Here is a 20216-nt window from a genome sequence, read left to right as displayed (position 1 = left end):
TTGAATTTAAGGAATCCAGCAACATAATTTAAGGCATACAACAACATTGTGCAATAAAAAATCAACATGTATGATCAGACCATATTTGTAACTAGTTTTTTTTTAATGAATAATAGTGCAACTAGTTTCAAGAGTGTTTGTTTATTGTTGTAATATGTTTTCATGCATGTGTTGGAGTGTTTTTTGTATTAGATTTTTGTATATCAAATCGAATTTATTCATTAATTAGGCATTCAAGCTTAAAAATTGGGCAAAATAGTATAACCAATTACAATTTCCTTTTATCTAGTATTTACGGTAACCTAACTTTTGCATAAACCAGATTTTATGTACAAAATTCATAATTCACGAGTTTTAAGATTTATTACCTATATAAATATAGGGTAGCTCTGCTGTACGGTTTTTTTTAATGCTGACACGTGTGAGGGAGGAGACTGACAAAAGTTGAAAAAAAAAATTATTTTTTTATTTTTTTAAAACTGAAGAAGACTGTGACAAAAGTCATGCATCATTCAAAGCCTAAAAAGTTGATTATTTTTATTTTATTTTTTCTGATTCTCTGGTATCATGTATAAACCATTTTGAGAGTTTTATAGAGCCAAATTGGTATGGTTTACCAATTTGTATAAAGGATGTGGTCCTTTAGAAATTCTTATGTAACAAGATAGCATGACATAGCTTCCTCACAACACAGAGAGTAATCGAGGTATCTGTCATAATAGGTAAAAGATACATAAGAAATAAGAAACATGATTTTACAAGAATAACTTTTGCACGCCACTATTAACACTGCAGAACACAATAATATCCAAAAGGTTCGGTTTTATCAGTGGTTTCTCAGTTTATAAAGCAAAATCCTTATAGAAGATATAGCATAATATGCAAACCTCCATGAGATATAACAGAATGATCAAATGTCTCTTTTAACAAACTAATCAATTCATCAGTGTGCAAATCATTAACAAGATCATGCAATAACAAAAGAGAGGATAAATTTTAATTGAGAAAAAAAATCAGTAACATGTATTTTTCAAATTCACCATAATATTTTATAAGCATAAGGAAGGGGAAAACTTCATATCCTTTTTCTTACAATGCAGCAAGTTTCTGGAGAAAAAACTAATCCCATTCTAAGCTAGATGGAAAATTTCAAGGCAAAAATATTTCCTGTCATCTAAGTTGTCCGCTGGTATCTGCAGAAACCAAGTTTCAGAGTTCCAGCAAATGTTCATCATTTGATATATGGAGTGAAAGTCGGAAATTAGTCATCAATTCTTCTTTTTCCCAACTTAAAGGTCTTGATGCATGCAATACTTCTATAGTACATACAGTCTTCAACTTTTGTCAACTTTTGTGACGACATGATACCAGAGAATCAGAAAAAATAAAATAAAAATAATATTCTTTTTAGACTTTGAATGATGCATGCAAAAAAAATTATTTTTTTTTCAACTTTTGTCACAGTCTTCTTCAATTAAAAAAAAATAATTTTTTTTAACTTTTATCAGTCTTCTCCTCCCTCACTCGTGTCAGCTTTTAAAAAAAAAAATCTGTTGCTGTGAGAACTACCCTATAAATATATATTGGATTTTATTATTGTCCTTATTTGTTTTAGGTTATATGATGACCATTGATGAATTTTGTCGTCATCTTGGAGGATGTATACAACAAGAAAAAATGGTCGATAAGATATTCAATGTTGGTTCAATTAAAATTATCAATTAATCTTGAAGATCACAACAAAGATCAGTTAGAGATGATTTTTTTTCTTGATTATGCAAAACATGGTGGTCAAGCTTTGGTTCTTCTAGCTGGTCGGCGGAAGTGAAAGTTATACAACGATGACGAGGAAATCGAAGGCAGTAACTGGAGATGCAGAGTCCATCACATAGCTTTTCAGATAGGTTGTGGTTTCTTGAATTTTATTTCTTGCGTTTGAAAGGGTATTACGCTTAGAAAGTTCACACTGTAAGATTATGGGAAAATTTAAAATTTAATTGCAAAAGAAATTATATTAATTATAACATTTTTTTATCAACTTTGGCTTTATGAAAAAGTCATATTAATATTTATTAACTTTTCAAATGCCATATTATTAATAGGGGTTTATAGATGACCTTACTTTTTTTTTAAAAGAATCACCTTAGTGTCCAAATCTTATTTTGGATCACTTAAGTCTCTACATTTAGTAAATGTATATCACATAATTCATTTTAATTAGAAAAATGGTTTATAGAATGCATAATAGAAAGTGATTTATGGCCGAGTAAAAAGCTATTTATGATTCATTTAATTTTTTTGTAATTAATTGAGTTATAAATAATTTTCTAATGTGTATTTCATAAACTATTTTTTAATAAATTGAACTTATGTGATACATATTTTATAAGTTTTGTAGATATAAAATAAATTTTGGGTGGGACCTATAAAAAAAATTAGTGCATGAATAAACAGAAGAGAGACTAAAAAAGAGAAAGGGAGAGATGTGGTGGTTTGACAGAAAAGGGGCATCCGGGTTCTCGGCGTCTTCCACAGCTGAACAAGTTACTGAAGGGATTGATGGCTCTGGCCTCACTGCCATTGTTACAGGTTAACTTTTTTTTTTTCGAAATGTATAAATATTTACAAGTAACTGGTTGAATTTCCTTATCAGAATAATAAACAATATAATTCATATTAAGTGATACTTAAATTTAAGTGTGTTTATATTTTTCGGGTGAATAATATTGCAGGAGCATCAAGTGGTATTGGGTTTGAAACTGCCCGAGTTCTTGCATTACGTGGTGTCCATGTGGTTATGGCAGTTAGGAACATGACTGCTGGTAATGAGGTCCAAGGAACAATAATTAAGGAAAACCCTAGTGCAAAAGTTAATGCCATGGAGTTGGATTTAAGCTCAATCGCCTCAGTGAGAAAATTTGCAGCAGAATTCAATTCCTCTGGCCTTCCATTGAACATTCTCATGTAAGATAAAATGGGGTTAGTTCTATTTCACATTTCATTTTTTTGATTGATGTTATTATTGTCTCTTTCATTTGGGTTCTGTGTATGCTTTTTTAATGTCTCTTTCTTCTCAAATATTGTTTTTTGTTGTTGAGGGTGACAAAATTTTCCATTTGTGATAGATTTTTTTACAGACACTAATTTTGAACTCCTTGTTTTAAGTAATAATGCTGGAATCATGGCAACACCATTCATGCTTTCCAAAGATAACATAGAACTGCAATTTGCAACCAACCACATAGGTAAGTTACATTCTTTTCACTCGGCAAAAAATGACATTCAATGATCAGTCTGATATTCTTCCCCTTCTGCAGGCCATTTTCTTTTGACAAATCTTTTGTTGGAGACCATTAGAAGAACAGCACTAAAATGTAAGAGAGAAGGAAGGATTCTGAATGTCTCATCCCGCCGTCATAAATTCACTTACAAAGAAGGGATTCGTTTTGACAAAATCAACGATCAATCAGGGTAACAATAGTCATTTGAGATAGTCTAACTCTGGAGCATGGTTTCCTTTTGTTGAGTTCCTTTGTGTTTGAAAAGTTTTTGCCTTTCTGATAAAATAAGTGCTTTAATTTGTCATACCTAAGCAATCAGGTCTACGGTTTGTTCTTGCGGAGTCTGAGGTTCAAACCTTCCTAGGTACCCACATAGCAATAGTTGTAGTTTCTTGCTCCTTAAATATATAGGTGAGGAGCATAGTTTAAAAAAAGGGATATGGGTCATAATATGCATAATCCATTAAGGAACTTGATAAGCTTGCTCTTTCAGAATTAAATGTTTGAATTTGTTTAATTGACAGGTATAACAGTCTATCTGCATATGGCCAGTCAAAACTTGCCAATGTTTTGCATTCAAATGAGCTTGCTCGACGGCTGAAGGTAGGACTCTAATTCACTGTTATAAAAAACAACTGAACATACGTCAGATCTTATTATTTGGTAATCAAAGTACAGTTGGCTTTCCTCTACTCATTAGTTTTCTCTGTTCCTCTAAACAGGAAGAAGAGGCGAGCCTGACAGCGAATTCACTGCATCCAGGAGCAATTTTCACTAATCTTTTCCGTCATCACAGCTTTGTCAGCGGTAACAACTTATTATGTCTATCCCCCTTGTTGCGTCTTAGTGTTAGCTTTTCTTTTCTGCATCCCATTTATACGTACTAGCATCCCCCAGCACCCCACTGTGGAGACACAAAGAAGGAAACTGTGAATTTGTAGCCTTGACTCATAATAATTATTTTCACCATTCTTAATCACATATGCATATATTTTTCTCTGCTTGAATGGCTAATGTTGTTCTTTTCTTGTAAATTTGATGCAGCACTTGCCGGCTTAGTTGGTAAATATTTTATGAAAAATATTGAGCAGGTAACTAGATACTAAGATGTCGATGCTATCTCTTTAGGTGCACTAGTCTTGTGTCCATTCATATGCAAAGTTTGATTAAATAGCTTTGATGAAAGAGAAGTTTACAAATATACATGTTTAGATACAAGTATAAATAATCCTTATTTGGAGGCTTATTCAGATAAAGAATATAGATGTACATGTATTATAGTGTATATATATATCTTTGCTTATTATTTTTTTCAAATGGTGTGAATAATGATGGAGCTAGGGGGCCTAATTTTTTTAGTTTAATGTTTGTTTTTGGAGGCTTATTCAGATAAAGAATATAGATGTACATGTATTATAGTGTATATATATATATATATATATCTTTGCTTATTATTTTTTCAAATGGTGTGAATAATGATGGAGCTAGGGGGCCTCATTTTTTTAGTTTAATGTTTGTTTTTGGAGGCTTATTCAGATAAAGAATATAGATGTACATGTATTATTATAGTGTATATATATATATATATCTTTGCTTATTATTTTTTCAAATGGTGTGAATAATGATGGAGCTAGGGGGCCTAATTTTTTTAGTTTAATGTTTTTTTTTTTTTTTGAGAAAAATTAATATAACTATATGTATAAATTTATATTTGCCTCACAAAATTAAAAAATAAATCATTTGCCCTTATTATATTCGCATAATCTTCATTTAAAAAAAAATATTGGCCCCATTGTATAATAATTATGACTGTCACTGGGTGCGAGTAGGGTGCGGCAACCACGTGCTATGTGGCATTACATCCAGATGTGAAAGGGAAGAGCGGCTACTATTTTGCAGACAGTAACATAGCAGAAGCGAGCTCACTAGCTAATGATCCCAATTTGGCAAGAAAACTCTGGGACTTGAGCTCAGATTTGATTGACAAACGTGGTAATGTATCCTAGCTGAAATAATGTTATAATGTTGTATTTTTATATGCCTAAAGCAAAATAAAAGTTGGATTTATTCACTGTAAATGCACCAATCTGGAGAATGTGATTGTTTGACATGTTTCATGGTAATGGAAGTCAAAAAGTAGTGCTCAACATTCAATACCAAGTTATTGGAACCTATGCAACCCAATACCAATTAGTAAATATTTTGTATCTAATTTTAATTAGATTATATGTCGAATTTATTTGAATTTACTCTGTTGGATTAGCTGATGTAATTATCAAAAATTTAATTATAACGATCCATTTGTATATTTATGTGCCAATGAGGGCAGCTTGTTGTGGAAACAATTTGAAAATACATGATGTCTTCTTTATTTTTGTCTTCCCATTTTGTTTATAACTGTCATAGAGTGACAACTCTCATTTCAATAGTTTAATAAATAAAAATTATATTTACGTTAAATAAAGTACGTACCACAAATTCAAATTATACTAATATTTATTATAACTTTTTTAGTATCCTTTCTAAGTTTTTTTATTTTTCTTATAAATTAAAAAATGCAAGTGACCTTTATTGTACTAGATACTGTGACCTTTATTAGATATAAAAATATACATGTCATTTGTTTTCTCCATTTTGGTTGTTAATTTTTTAAATCAAGCACCTCAGTACATCTAATCCTAAAATAATTTTTTTTAATATTGTGTTTTTATCATTTTTTTTCTTTAATTTTTTTTTTTAATTTTCATGTTGAGTTAAAAATTTATTAGGAAAATCTTTTAATTTTTTTTTCAAAAATGGCACTAGATTGTATATTTATTACAGGCTTGGGTTGGATAATGAATTTCAATACCAACTTGATTTTTTTTAAAACAAAAAAAGCTGTGATAGTTGATGACTCCCGGTCAAGAAAGGGTGGGGTAGCACTTTAAATAGGAAAATAAAAAGAAAATTTCACTATTCATACTTAATAGTGTTTGTTTAATAGAACTAAAAAAATTCTACCACTATTAATCTTTTCAATTTGATGCTAAATATTTATCTCATACTAAAAATATTCCTCTCATTATATCAAGAATCCTAAAACATTTTCTTCCTCTCTCTTTTCTCTCTCTCTCTCATTCTCACGAAATCCTCCCTAAAACCCACGGATTTGTATGATTTTCTTGCCAAAATCGATGTTAGTCATCTCTATTGTTTCTGTAAAGTTGCTAATATCAAAGGCAACATCCATTTTGAGGATTTTTGGAAGAGAAAACCCATGGGTAAGAAAATTGTTCATTTTATATTTTGGGTATTGTTTGTTTATATTTTTTTGGCTATTTCGAACAGATCTGAGCCTATATTGGTGTGTTTTTTGGATTTTTTTTAGAGAGATTTCGCGATTTGCATTTTTCTGGGTTTGCTGCAACTTTTTTGCTCAATAGGAGCTCGATAACGGTTCGATAGGGGCTTGATGGTATGTAGAAGAAGGTTCTTTTATGAGCTCGATGCTGCTCAATATAGTTTGATCATAGCTCAATAGTTTTAGGCTTTGTTGCTCGATTGTGCTCGATGGCAACTCAATAAGGGTTCGATTGGACCGTAGAATATTTTGTGTAATTGTTTTCTCGATATGTGCTCGATAATTGGCAGAAATGTTTAGAGTTCGATGCAGCTCGATTGTGGCTCAATGGTGAGTACTCGATAGTGCTCGATAGGGGTTCGATGAAGGTTTTGATTAGGTTTATGTTTCGTTTAAGAACTTTTAGCTCGATAAGCTCTCGATGAGAGCTCGATGATAACTTGATAGAGTTCGATTGAAGCTCGATAATATTCTTTTTTCATGGCTTTATGAAAAATTGGCAGTTTTTTTTTTAACAATTTCTATGTTTTTTTTCCAACACAGGTTCCATTGTCTACGTTTTTGTATACTACAATGGTGTTTGGGAATTACAAGGGAATAAGTGGATTTTCAAGGACCCTCAATGCATGGTGATACTGATGGAGGATATTGTAACGTACTTGCAACTTCTTGACATATTGCACAAGGAACTTAAAGTTGATAAACAGATGCATGGGTTGAAATTGTAGGTTCCTTACACATGCGGCGACCAACCATTTACACCCGTTCATGTTGAAAGTGATCTTTGTGTATGTGCATTCTTAGGAGTAACATCTAATGAAAGGTTAGCTTTGTGTGTCACTCCTGTTAAGAAGATTGTCATTGCAGATCAATTTTCCACTCTCGGACCTGAGGGAGCAGCTAATACTTTAGGAGGTCCTATTGGTGACCTGAGGGACAACCAGTATGAGCGGCCCCTATGTGAATAACAATCAAGTAGTTGAACATAATGAGAACTCAGGGTACGATTCAAAGACATATTATAGTGCAGAAGTGTCGATTGACATGTCTGGTGATTTGCAAGTCGAACAAGTACAAGAACAGCCAGTACGTCATATTGCACGGGCGAACCCACCAAGTCAAGGACGTTGAACACCTGGCACCAGCTCTAGTCGTCCAGGTGGAACATAATATAACAATACAGGGAACATTCCAATATGTTCAACAGAAGATGGAGTGGTCTCATGTTTACAAAAGAAGATATCATGGCCTCTAGTCGATCTGAAACACTCTCATCCGGTGTACCATTGGGAGAACTACACCTTGGGAAGACTTTTGAGAACAAGATGGATTTGAAAACCAAAGCGGCTCTCTTCGCAATGAAGAATAATTTAGAGTTTATGGTTAAGAAGTCTGGTACTGATATGTTGTATATCACTTACAGGGATCCTGGTTGTGGTTGGAGAATAAGGGGGAAAAAAGTAGCGCGATCGAAGAAGTTTGAGATCACTGTTTATAATAGTGTACATACTTGCTCACTAGAATTGCGACAGAAAGACCACCATCAAGTAGCACCTTAGGTCATTGGGCACCTTATCAAGAACAAATATGCTACTGATGGCACTAGCTACCCGGAAAACAGCATAAAGGAGGATATGAATTATAATTTTGGGATCAATATGAGTTATATGAAGGCTTGGAGATGCAGAGAGAAGACACTCGGTTATGTCAAGAGGACACCTGAAGAATCGTACTCCAAGTTACATTCTTACTTGTACATGCTACAGCAAAAGAATCCAGGTACAATAACTGATTTTGTCACAGAGGACAGTCGCTTTCTTTACTATTTCTGCTCACTTGAAGTTTGTAGAATGGGATTTACATCATATCGTCTTGTTATATGTGTGGACGGTACTTTCTTGAAGTCAAGGTATGGTGACCACATGTTATGTGTTGTTGCATTGGATGCGAATAACCACATTTATCCAATTGCGTTAGCAATTATGGACAGTGAGAATCATAATTCTTGGAAGTATTTCATTATAAAATTGGAGTTTTTGATAATCTGGCCTTTGTATCCGACATGCATGCTAGCATTATTCATGCTCTTGAGTTAGTCTTCCCTGATGCCTACCTCGGTGCATGCTACCATCACATAAGTATGAATATAATCGCTAAGTTCAAGACTGATCACTGTCACAAGGAGATGTGGAATGCGGCATATGCATTTCAGAAGTCAAAATTTCATAGGTTCTCAACAATATAAAGCAAATGGATCCTGCCATGGCTCAATATCTCGAGGGTATTGGCTTCGATAAGTGGACTCGTGCTTACTTTCCTGGGAATCGATACAATGTAATGACAAGCAACTACGCTGAAAGCTTCAACAACAAAACTAGAATCGCAAGAACCTTCTCAGTCACTACTTTTGTGGAATTCATTCGTTTCATAATTCAATCATGGTTTGTTGCGAACTGTGAGGAGGTAGAGAAGTGCACATCCAAATTAGCAACAATATATGATAAAGATGTGATTAGTGCTAAAAAAATGCAAATTCATTAGTTTTAAAGTGTAAAATAAATTAAGTTTTAATTAATATTTTCATGAATTTATTGTAATATATTTTATAATTGAAAATATTAATTTTAATTTGATGTGTGTTTAATTTTCAGGAAATAAATTGTAATTGGACATTAATAAAAAGAGGAAACAAAGAAATAGTTAATACTGAAAAAGAAAAATGAAGAAAATGGCATTTTTGAAGAATTGTTGCCCAAGCCCGAAGGCCCAAATTGAAGGCCCAGCCTCCTCCTTCCTTTCTCCCCAGCGCACCACCTGGCGTGCTTCCCTCGCGCCACGCGTCCCAGCCTGGCCTCCTTCAGCCATGCACCCAACGTAGCTTCAACCTCCTTCAATGTAGCTTCAGCCCAAACAAAGCCAGCATCTCAGCAGCAGGCCCAACCCAGTAGCCCAACAAGCCCAGCACGCCCAACGCAGCAGCAGCCCATCCGAAGCATCCATCTGCCTTCTCCTCTCCCAGCCAGCGCCACGTGGTGCCTCCCCATTGGCTGGGAATGGGTCAAAACCCACTTCTGCCACCAGCCACCTTCAACCCATATTTTGTGGGTATTAGGCCTTGCACATTACTATTTTGAGCTTTAAAGCTCATGTTTTTGTGGTATTTTAGAAAAGAGAAAAATGACCATACACCAAGATAGCTAGGTTAATATTAATAATAAAATTTGATTTTTTAAAATCATATTTTATTATTAATATTTCAGATTTATTTTGTAAACCTCATTTTGTTGTTTAATTTCTTTTTAGTCATTTTCTCCCTCTATAAATGGGAGCTCTTCCTTCACAATTTTTATGTAATTTTTAGAGTAAAGAAACTATAGCAAAATTTCTACTCACTTTCTTCTCATATTTTCTTCTTAGAATTTTGTGAGAATCATGAGCATAATGGCCTAATCTTCCTAGGAAGGTTAGGGATGATTTCATATGCTAGTGATGTTATTTTGCTACTTTGAGTTACTATGTTTTTAATGTAATGTATTTGAGTTATTTATGTTCTTTCATCCCCATTTTCTATCTTGTTATCTTAATTTACTTGTGTTAATATTATATAGGATTAGTCATGCTCTTTCTATGTGCTTCTAATTAGTAAAAGTAATATTGATACAAAATTTTATGTCTAATCTTCTATTGCATTATTGCCCTTGGGTGTTTTGTCATTTTTAGATTTTTCATAGGATTAACATTGTGTTTTTAAAGTAAATAATTTTATAACTCAAATGAATTTTTGTTAGAAAAGAATATGGACTTTAATGTTAGATTTTCCAAGTAAATGTTGGGATGTGAACTATTTACTTGTGCATTTTTGTAAATCAAATAATCAAGTAACTAAACAAGCATATGGATGATTCTTGAAACCTTTCTATTTCTCAAACTCTTGATTTCCCTTACTTTTGTTTCACTTACCTCATTTTATCATTTCATTAAAAAGAAACTACCAAAATCTCAAATCTCACTTCATCTCCATCATTTTTATTTATTTTGTGTCACTAACTTTTTGTGTTATTTGCTACTAATCTTTTGATTTTAGGTTACCTCCGTGTGGAACGACTCCCTGATTATACTACAACCACCGCTTAGTGGTTGTCACTTTGGGCGTTAAACAAATTTTGGCGCCGTTGCCGGTGAGGTAGTTTTCAAAGGTTTAGTGAAATTTTTACAAAAATGTTGGTAACTTTATTTGTGTTTTTGTTGGAATAAATATTATGTTTGTATAGTTTTTTTTTTATTTTATTTACTAATTTTTAGCTAATTAGATTATTATTATAACAAAATAAAAAGAAAAAAAAACTAAAAAAAAATCATAAACAATTTTTTTTTCTTTATTTATATATATATATATATATATATATATTCTTTCTTTCTTTTCTTTTCTTTTTTCTTTTTTTCCATAAAATAAAAAAATATATATACATATCTACAAAGGGAAAAAACGTAAAAAAATATTTATTCTTATTTTTATTTCTATTTTTTGTTTCATTTTCTTTTTTTTTATATTTATATAATTATCTTTTTTTTTCTTTTTTTGCTAATTCTTACTTCATTTCTCTTTCTTAATTTATTTTTATTTTTATTTTTTTTTAGTTTAACACATATTTGAAAAAAAAAAGATTAAGCTTGTTAATTTATCTTCACTTTAATTTTCTTTTCTTTATTTTATTTTTGTGTTGTTTATTTTGTTGCTTAGTTTAGGCTTTTACTTTCTTTGCCTTAGTTTTCTTTAGAATTTAGGTTTTTCAAACAAAAAAAAAACAACATAAAATTGATCATAAAATTTCAATCATAAAACACTTAGTATTGGGAACAATTGTGTAACATTACAAATGGTAGAAACTGATATTGTTCTGTCTAGAAATAATGGTTGTTAAATAAGGTTTGTGAAAGCGTTACCCTCCACACTTACCTAGGAACCTCGGGGAGTTCTGTCTGGGCAAGTGTGGGTCTAAAGCGGTACCTTGGCAACCTTCTCAATCGGCCTGGGAACATTTCGAGCATCTACCTTTGCACTATTACATTGTTGAACTTATTACTATAAGAAAACCAAGTTTGTTCAGTCAAAATAAGCAATTTCACTCTGCTTAAAGGTTGTTTGGTCGAAAAGGTTGACTTGTGATCCACCATACTTACTTAGCAACCTCGGGGAGTTCTAGTAAGGCGTTGGAGATCACCCGAAAACCTCCAAATCTACCTGGGAACAAGTTTAACAAAAAAAATTAACAAAAAAATCAAAAAAAAATAAAGACATAAAATAAATCTAATTTTGATTTCCGAGAGTGGATGAATCATCACGAAACTTCCAGTGACACTTCTTCCAATTTATCTGCCACTCCCTCCGGAACTCCTTCCACCAATCCTACTTCTTCGCAAACTTCTACTGATAATAATCTATTCGCAATGGCTCGCAATGATGAAATCCAACCAAGAACTCTCAATGACTACCTCCATCCTACTCGCACTTCCACGCCTTCATGCATTATCTTCCCTCCTAGTATGCCCACATTAGACTTTAAACCTGGCATGATTCAACTCTTGCCCACATTTCATGGAATGGAAAACGAAAGCCCATACATGCATATTAGAGAATTTGAGGAGGTAGTAGCCACGTTCTATAACTGAGTCAAAAATGTCGATTCTGTGCGACTGAAGTTCTTCTCTTTCTCCTTGAAGGACAAAGCCAAAAGTTGGTTATACTCTTTGAGACCTAGGTCTTTTGGAACATGGGAGGAGAAGACCAAATCATTCTTTCTGAAACATTTCCCTAGCCATAAGACCAACAGTCTAAAACAATAGATTTCCATATTCTCCCAAAAGGACAATGAAACGTTCTATCAAGTTTGGAAAAGATTCAAAGATCTGTTAAATCAGTGCCTGCACCATGGTTATGAGAACTGGCGTTTGTTCAGTTACTTCTATTAAGACCTCACGACTCATGAGCGCCAGTTTGTAAAAATGCTATGCAATGGTGAATTCCTCAAAAAAGAACCAGACGATGCTCTTGAATATCTTGAAGAAACCACAAAAAAATCTCACACCTGGACTGGTCCAAGTGCTACTGATAGTACCAACTGACACAAACCATCTGAGATCTATCAACTTTGAGAAGAGGATAGTGTTAAGGCCCAACTCGAAGCTTTGAAAAACCAGTTTGAGGTCTGAATGACGAAAAATGGCCAAAAACCGCACATGATCACTCAAGCGGAACTGCAAGAACCTTGCTTTGTTTGTGGAGGGATGGAGCATTTAGCTAAGGACTACTTAGCTTTGAATGAAATGAGGGGGGTTTATGAGGAGAAATGCAATGCCTTAGGGGCATATAACAAGCCATTCTCTCATACGTACAACCCTGGTTGGAGAAACCACCCAAATTTCAGTTGGAGAGATTCCAACCAAGCTCAATCTTCTGGAGGCCAATGGAGAAATGACCAACAAGTTCAACCATCAAAGGCGTACTCTACACCTCAATACAATGCTCATCCACAATGAAATTCTCTCGAGAATACTCTTCATGCATTCATAGAGGAACAATCCAAACTGAATCACCAAATGATGGAAGAAATGAAAGAAATGAAATGTCAATTCTCAAAATTGACTGAATCATTGGCCATTCCGAAAAAAGGCAAACTTCCTTCCCAACCGAAATTTAATGTTCAAGGCCAACACATGGCCCAATCTTCAAATTCTAATGATCAAAATGTCAAGGAAGTAAATGCCATCACGACGAGAAGCGGTAAAACTTTGCAAGACCCACCCATAAAATCCAACACTCCCAGTACTCCAAAAGTCATTTCCGAAAATCAACCGCCCAATGCCACTCCGAAAGTACCATTTCCCCAAGCTTTGAAACCTGTTGGAAAACTTCTTGATAAACGAGCTAAAATCCTTGAGCACTTGACACAAGTGAAGATTAATCTTCATTTGCTTCACATCATAAAACAAGTGCCCACTTATGCCAAAATCATCAAGGATTTTTGCATTGCAAAAAGGAAGCACCATGTCAAGAAGACTACCTTCTTGACTGAGCAAGTGAGTGCGGTGATTGAAAAAAAGGCACCGTCGAAATACAAAGATCCCGTTTGTCCCACCATTTCTTGCCAAATTGGGACCCATGAAGTCAGCCAAGCCTTACTTGATCTTGGCGCGAGTGTAAATCTCATGCCTTACTTCGTATACTCGCAACTTGGTCTTGGAGAAATGAAGCCAACATCTGTTGTGTTACAGTTTGTTGACCGTTCCACCAAAAAGCCTATGGGTATTGTTGAGGATGTATTGGTTCAAATTGAAAAATTCTATTACCCCATGGATTTTCTTATTCTTGATACCCAATCTGTGGTAAACATGGAGTCTAAAATTCCTATTATCCTTGAAAGACCATTCATTGCCACTGCAAATGCTTTGATCAATTGTCGGAATGGTCTAATGAGGATACCGTTTGGAAACATGACTCTTGAAGTCAATATCTTCCACATCGGGAAACAACCCCGAGAAGATGATGAATGCTATCAAACATTCATGATTGACTCTTTAATTCCCGAGGAGGTTCATTTGCGAAGCAACTTTGATAATCTTGATGAACTTTTCTTTCTGCTGACAACGAAAGTCTCAGTTCTCTTGAGTCTACTTTTGCAATATTAGATCGCATAGACTCACGCAATAGAAGGACTCAATTTTGGAAACCTCGCTTTGAAGAGCTACCTCGTGAGAGGGCGTAGCCGAAAACTTCAGCCGAAGAGGTTCTAATTGTTCAATTGACCCAACTTCCCGAGGGTATGAAACATGCCTTCTTGGGAGATGGTGAAACCTTTGCAGTTATCATCTCATCCAACCTTCAAAATTCTCAAGAATTGCAGTTACTTGAGCTACTGCGAACGCATAAATCTGCGATAGGTTGGACGCTTGCTGATATCAAAGGTATTAGACCTTTAATTTGCTCCCATCGAATCAATCTATAGGACGAAGCCATCCCTCGAAGAGACCCTCAAAGACGACTGAACCCCACGATGAAAGAAGTTGTAAAAAATGAAGTTTTGAAATTGCTAGATGCTGGTATTATTTACCCAGTAGATGATAGCAAATGGGTCAGTCCAATTCAAGTCGTGCCCAAGAAATCTGGTGTCACCGTGATCCAAAACGAAAAAGGGGTCCTTGTTCCCACAAAAACTGTGACGGGGTGGTGCATGTGCATTGATTATAGAAAATTAAATGCCACCTCTCGCAAAGAACATTTTCCACTCCCATTCATTGATCAAATCCTTGAACATGTAGCTGGTCATCCTTTCTATTGCTTTCTTGATGGCTATTCTGGCCATTATCAAATTGAGATTGCATTAGAGGATCAAGATAAGACCACTTTCACTTGTCCCTTTGGCACTTTTGCTTTCCGGCGTATGCCATTTGGCTTGTGTAACGCACCAGCTACCTTCCAAAGATGCATGATGAGCATCTTTAGTGACATGATTGAAAAATCCATGGAAGTATTCATGGATGACCTAACCGTTTCTGGAAACTCCTTTGACACATGTCTTCTTCATCTTGAAGCTATTTGAAAACGATGCATTAAGAAAGGACTTGTGCTCAATTGGGAGAAATGCCACTTCATGGTACCTTCTGGCATAGTCTTAGGCCACATTATTTCTGAAAGAGGAATTGAGGTTGATCAATCTAAAGTCAACCTTATCTCCAACCTGCCTACTCCTAAGACTGTCAAAGACATTAGGTCATTCCTTGGTCATGTTGGTTTCTATAGGAGGTTCATACAAAAAATTTCAATGATTGCTCGTCCGCTAAGCAACCTCCTAGCCAAAGATGTCTCTTTTGAGTGGACACCTAAGTGTGAGGAATCATTCCGAACGCTTGTAAATTCACTCACTTTCGCTCCCATCATTCAGTCACCTGATTGGAGTTTTCCTTTCGAGATCATGTGTGACGCGAGCAACTTTGCTGTGGGAGCTATGCTAGGATAACGAAGGGAGGGGAAACCTTTTGTTGTCTATTATGCAAGTCGAACTCTCAGTAGTGCTCAAATGAACTACTTCACTACTGAAAAAGGAGTTATTTGTCGTCGTCTTTGCCCTTGACAATTTTCGATCTTATTTGATTGGATCGCCTATTACGATCTTCACAGATCACTCTGCCCTTAAGTATTTCCTTTCCAAAAAGGATGCTAAGGCGCGATTAATACGGTGGATCATTCAGTCATCGTGGACCACTTGCCCCGACTTGAATTTAGCGATCCCGTTGATGGTCCACCTATTCATGATGATTTCCCCGATGAACAATTGATTTTTGTTGCTAAGTTTCTATGGTATGCTTACATTGTAAACTACTTAGTAACAGGTGAACTCCCATATGTATGGAGTTCACAAGACAAACGCAAATTTCTGGTCGAGGTGGGCAATTTCTTTTGGGATGACCCATACTTATTCAAGTATTTCCTCGACCAAATCATGCGAAGATTCATCCACGATGATGAGGTGTCTAGGGTGCTAAATTTTTTCCACAATGATACTTGTGGTGGCCACTTCTCTGTGAAGAAAACCGCTGCAAAAATCTTACAATGCGGCCTTTACTGGCCCACTTTGTTCAAAGACACCAATTATTTCTATCGTTCTTGTATAAGGTGTCAAAAGTTAGGTTCCTTATCCCGTCGGCACGTGATGCCTTTGAACCAAATTCTTGTTATCGAAATATTTGATTTTTGGGGGATAGACTTTATACGACCCTTTCCACCTTCTTTTGGCTACCTTTACATTCTTCTCGCTGTGGATTATGTTTCCAAATGGGTCGAGGTTGTGCCATGTCGAACCAATGATAACACTACAGTTGTCAAATTCTTGAAAGAAAATGTGTTATCAAGGTTCGGTACTCTTCGCGCTATCATCAGTGATCAAGGCACTCATTTTTGCAATCGATCCTTTGAGGCTCTTATGCACAAGTACGGTGTACTTCATAAAGTTGCAAATGCCTATCATCCACAGACTAATGGTCAAGCTAAGTTAGCCAATAGGGAGATAAAACACATTCTGGAAAAGACGGTACATCCCGACTGCAAAGATTGGTCTACACGTCTTCTAGACGCTCTTTGGGCATACCGCACTGCTTTCAAATCCCCTCTTGGGATGTCTCCCTATCGGCTTGTCTTTGGAAAAGCCTGTCATTTACCTGTCGAGTTCGATCATAAAGCGTATTGGGCTATCAAGGCCCTAAAGTTTGATCTGAATGCCACAGGTATCAATCACAAACTCCAGTTGTCCGAAATTGAGGAGTTGAGAAACGATGCATATGACAATTCCAGGATTTATAAAGCGAAATTGAAAATCGCTCGCAATAAAAAAATCTTGCGAAAACACTTTGAGCCAAATCAGAAAGTGCATATGTACGATTTTCGCTTGCACTTGCATCCTGGTAAACTACGATCGCGATGGACTGGTCCATTTGTAGTGAAGTAAGTATTTCCCAACAGTTCTGTTGAGGTCAAGGACCCAACCGATGGGAGAATTTTTCGAGTCAATGGCCAAAGACTGAAGCATTACATTGAGAGTGTGAGTCATGTTGAAGAGGTCCTTCTTAAGGACCCAATCTATACACTCTGAAGTTTTGAATGGTTTGCTTGTTTGTTCTTTTTATTTTTATTTTTTATCTTATCTTTATTTTTCTGTCTTTCTTTCATTTTTGTATGTTTTTCGTTTTTGTATTTTGTTTGTTTTGGGATATTGTCACCAGGCTATTTTCGCTCTCACCTCATGAACATGGTCATCATCCAGGTGTTCTCTTTCCTTACACTTTTCATTGATTATTCATTTTGACATTGAGGACACTGTTTGATTTTTGGTTGGGGGTGGTGAGCATGCATTAGCTTTCATTTGGAAAATCTTATTGTTGTGTCATTAGCATTCATTTGGAAAACATTATTGTCTTGTTGAATTTTTAAGTCAAATTTTCTCAAAATTATTCAAGCATGAGTAACTTGTTGGTTTGAGTCAGTTCTTACTATGTTTAGCTATTAAGAAGTGATTTTCAGAGTTCTTTTGTGCACGTTCCAAACATGTGATAAATTGGTTATTAACACAAATAATTGAGAGAAATTTCAAGTTTAAAGTTTTTCATTTCTTGGTGAGTTGTGAGAGTTGAGAAAACAACTTTTTAAACTTTTATTGATCATTTAAGTTGGTAAAGTCACATCTTTGGAATTTAAAACATGACATTTACTAGAAGGATATTTTTCATATAAGAATGAGTCTTTGTAATAAACTTTAATATTCTATTCCATTTAGTGTATTTTATTTGTATTCTCCTTTTTATTTGTGTGTTGTCTCTCGTCAAAAAAAAAATTTAAAAAAGGGAAAAGAATGATGAAAACAAAAGAAGAAGAAAACAAAAGAAAAAGAAATAAATAAATGAAAAAAAAAAAGAACAAGAGCAACATTTTCCTCTATTATTTTGTAGTTGTTAAATATATATATATATATATATTTCTATTACTATAATTTTGTGTAATTGTATTAAAAAAAACAAAAACAAAAACAAAACAATTTTATTATCATTATAGTTCATTTTCTTATTTATCATTTCTAGTTAGTTGTCATTCTGTTCTTTGAGTTTTTTCATGTAAATCCCAAAGATTTTTTGTCATTTGAATTCCAATAAGTTGATATGTCTATCTTGTGATCAATATTTGTTCAAATTGATTGTCCTAAAAAGTTTATCTGTTTTCATTTGAGTGTAAACTGTTACATTTCCAACTCCAATAGTGTAATCATTCCCATACAAATACTTTCAATGCCCGTGAGGAATTTGGAGTTGAGAGCTTTATACTTTTGAGATTTTTCGATACTATTTGTGTTATGACTTGCTATAAAAGAACATGGTTTGGTGCACACACACACAACTCTGGAATTGCAACTGAAGTAGTTTAGATAGTAATTTCTGACTTCTTGCTGATACTTTGAAAATGCTTAGATGATTTTGCTTGGTTTGACTTGATTATTCAACTTGATAATTTTATTTTTCACTTGAATTGCTAGGGATTAACAATAAGCTGTTTAGGGGTTGTGATTAGTGCTAAAAAATGCCAATTCATTAGTTTTAAAGTGTAAAATAAATTAAGTTTTAATTAATATTTTCATGAATTTATTGTAATATATTTTATAATTGAAAATATTAATTTTAATTTGATTTGTGTTTAATTTTCAGGAAATAAATTGCATTTGGACATTAATAAAAAGAGGAAACAAAGAAATAGTTAAAACTGAAAAAGAAAGATGAAGAAAATGGCATTTTTGAAGAATTGTTGCCCAGGCCCGAAGGCCCAGCCTCCTCCTTCCTTTCTCCCCAACGCACCACCTGGCGTGCTTCCCTCGTGCCACGCATCCCAGCTTGGCCTCCTTCAGCCATGCACCCAACGTGGCCTCAGCCCAAACAAAGCCAGCATCTCAGCAGCAGGCCCAACCCAGCAGCCCAACAAGCCCAGCACGCCCAACGCAGCAGCAACCCATCCGAAGCATCCATCTGCCTTCTCCTCTCCTAGCCAGCGCCACGTGGTGCCTCCCCATTGGCTGGGAATGGGTCAAAACCCACTTCTGCCACCAGTCACCTTCAACTCATATTTTGTGGGTATTGGGCCTTGCACATTACTATTTTGAGCTATAAAGCTCATGTTTTTGTGGTATTTTAGAAAAGAGAAAAATGACCATACACCAAAATACCTAGGTTAATATTAATAATAAGATTTGATTTTTCAAAATCATATTTTATTATTAATATTTCAGATTTATTTTGTAAACCTCATTTTGTTGTTTAATTTCTTTTTAGTCTTTTTCTCCCTCTATAAATGGGAACTCTTCTTTCACAATTTCTATGTAATTTTTAGAGTAAAGAAACTATAGCAAAATTTCTACTCACTCTCTTCACATATTTTCTTCTTAGAATTTTGTGAGAATCATGAGCATAATGGCCTAATCTTCCTAGGAATGTTAGGGATGATTTCATATGCTAGTGATGTTATTCTGCTACTTTGAGTTACTATGTCTTTAATGTAATGTGTTTGAGTTATTTATGTTCTTTAATCCCTATTTTCTATCTTGTTATCTTTATTTACTTGTGCTAATAGTATATAGGATTAGTCATGCTCTTTCTATGTGATTCTAATTAGTAAAATTAATATTGATACAAAATTTTATGTCTACTCTTCTATTGCATTATTACCCTTGGGTGTTTTGTCATTTTTAGATTTTTCATAAGATTAACATTGTGTTTTTAAAGTAAATAACGTTATAACTCAAATGAACTTTTGTTAGAAAAGAATATGGACTTTAATGTTAGATTTTCCAAGTAAATATTGGGATGTGAACTATTTACTTGTGCATTTTTGTAATTCAAGTAACCAAGTAACTAAACAAGCATATGGATGATTCTTGAAGCCTTTCTATTTCCTAACTCTTGATTTCCCTTAAATTTGTTTCACTTACCTCATTTTATTATTTCATTAAAAAGAAACTACCAAAATCTCAAATCTCACTTCATTTCCATCATTTTTATTTATT

At 34.4% G+C, this 20216-nt stretch overlaps 1 protein-coding gene, 1 long non-coding RNA gene and 1 other non-coding gene across 4 annotated transcripts; 1 reads left to right on the top strand and 2 right to left on the bottom strand.

Annotated features, from left to right (window-relative positions):
- Positions 1-502: 502 nt before the first annotated feature.
- On the bottom strand, positions 503-1320 carry LOC133834700 (uncharacterized). Its single transcript, XR_009893411.1, has 2 exons — positions 1094-1320; positions 503-710 (listed from the first exon to the last, which is right to left on the bottom strand). It is a non-coding gene; the product is annotated as an uncharacterized LOC133834700 (long non-coding RNA).
- Positions 1321-2387: 1067 nt separating this feature from the next.
- On the top strand, positions 2388-5652 carry LOC133834699 (short-chain dehydrogenase TIC 32, chloroplastic-like). Of its 2 annotated transcripts, XM_062264381.1 has the most exons (8): positions 2396-2589; positions 2733-2964; positions 3166-3245; positions 3318-3471; positions 3806-3884; positions 4004-4088; positions 4326-4372; positions 5111-5652. In XM_062264381.1, the coding sequence occupies exons 1-8, from the start codon at positions 2484-2486 to the stop codon at positions 5285-5287; spliced, it is 960 nt and encodes a 319-aa protein (XP_062120365.1). In that variant the 5' UTR covers positions 2396-2483; the 3' UTR covers positions 5288-5652. The 2 variants fall into 2 exon arrangements, with proteins under 2 accessions (XP_062120366.1, XP_062120365.1); XM_062264382.1 differs by lacking the exon at positions 4326-4372 and having other exon boundaries at positions 2388-2589.
- A 6801-nt stretch (positions 5653-12453) lies between these two features.
- Positions 12454-12559, bottom strand: LOC133781205 (small nucleolar RNA R71). The gene has a single exon (XR_009869994.1). It is a non-coding gene; the product is annotated as a small nucleolar RNA R71 (small nucleolar RNA).
- Between the last annotated feature and the right edge of the window lie 7657 nt (positions 12560-20216).

The sequence above is a fragment of the Humulus lupulus genome, chromosome 5 (genome assembly GCF_963169125.1).
Source record: "Humulus lupulus chromosome 5, drHumLupu1.1, whole genome shotgun sequence".
Classification (NCBI taxonomy): domain Eukaryota; kingdom Viridiplantae; phylum Streptophyta; class Magnoliopsida; order Rosales; family Cannabaceae; genus Humulus; species Humulus lupulus.
The sequence above is the reverse complement of the archived record's forward strand: the minus strand, read 5'-3'. Positions and strand labels throughout refer to the sequence as shown.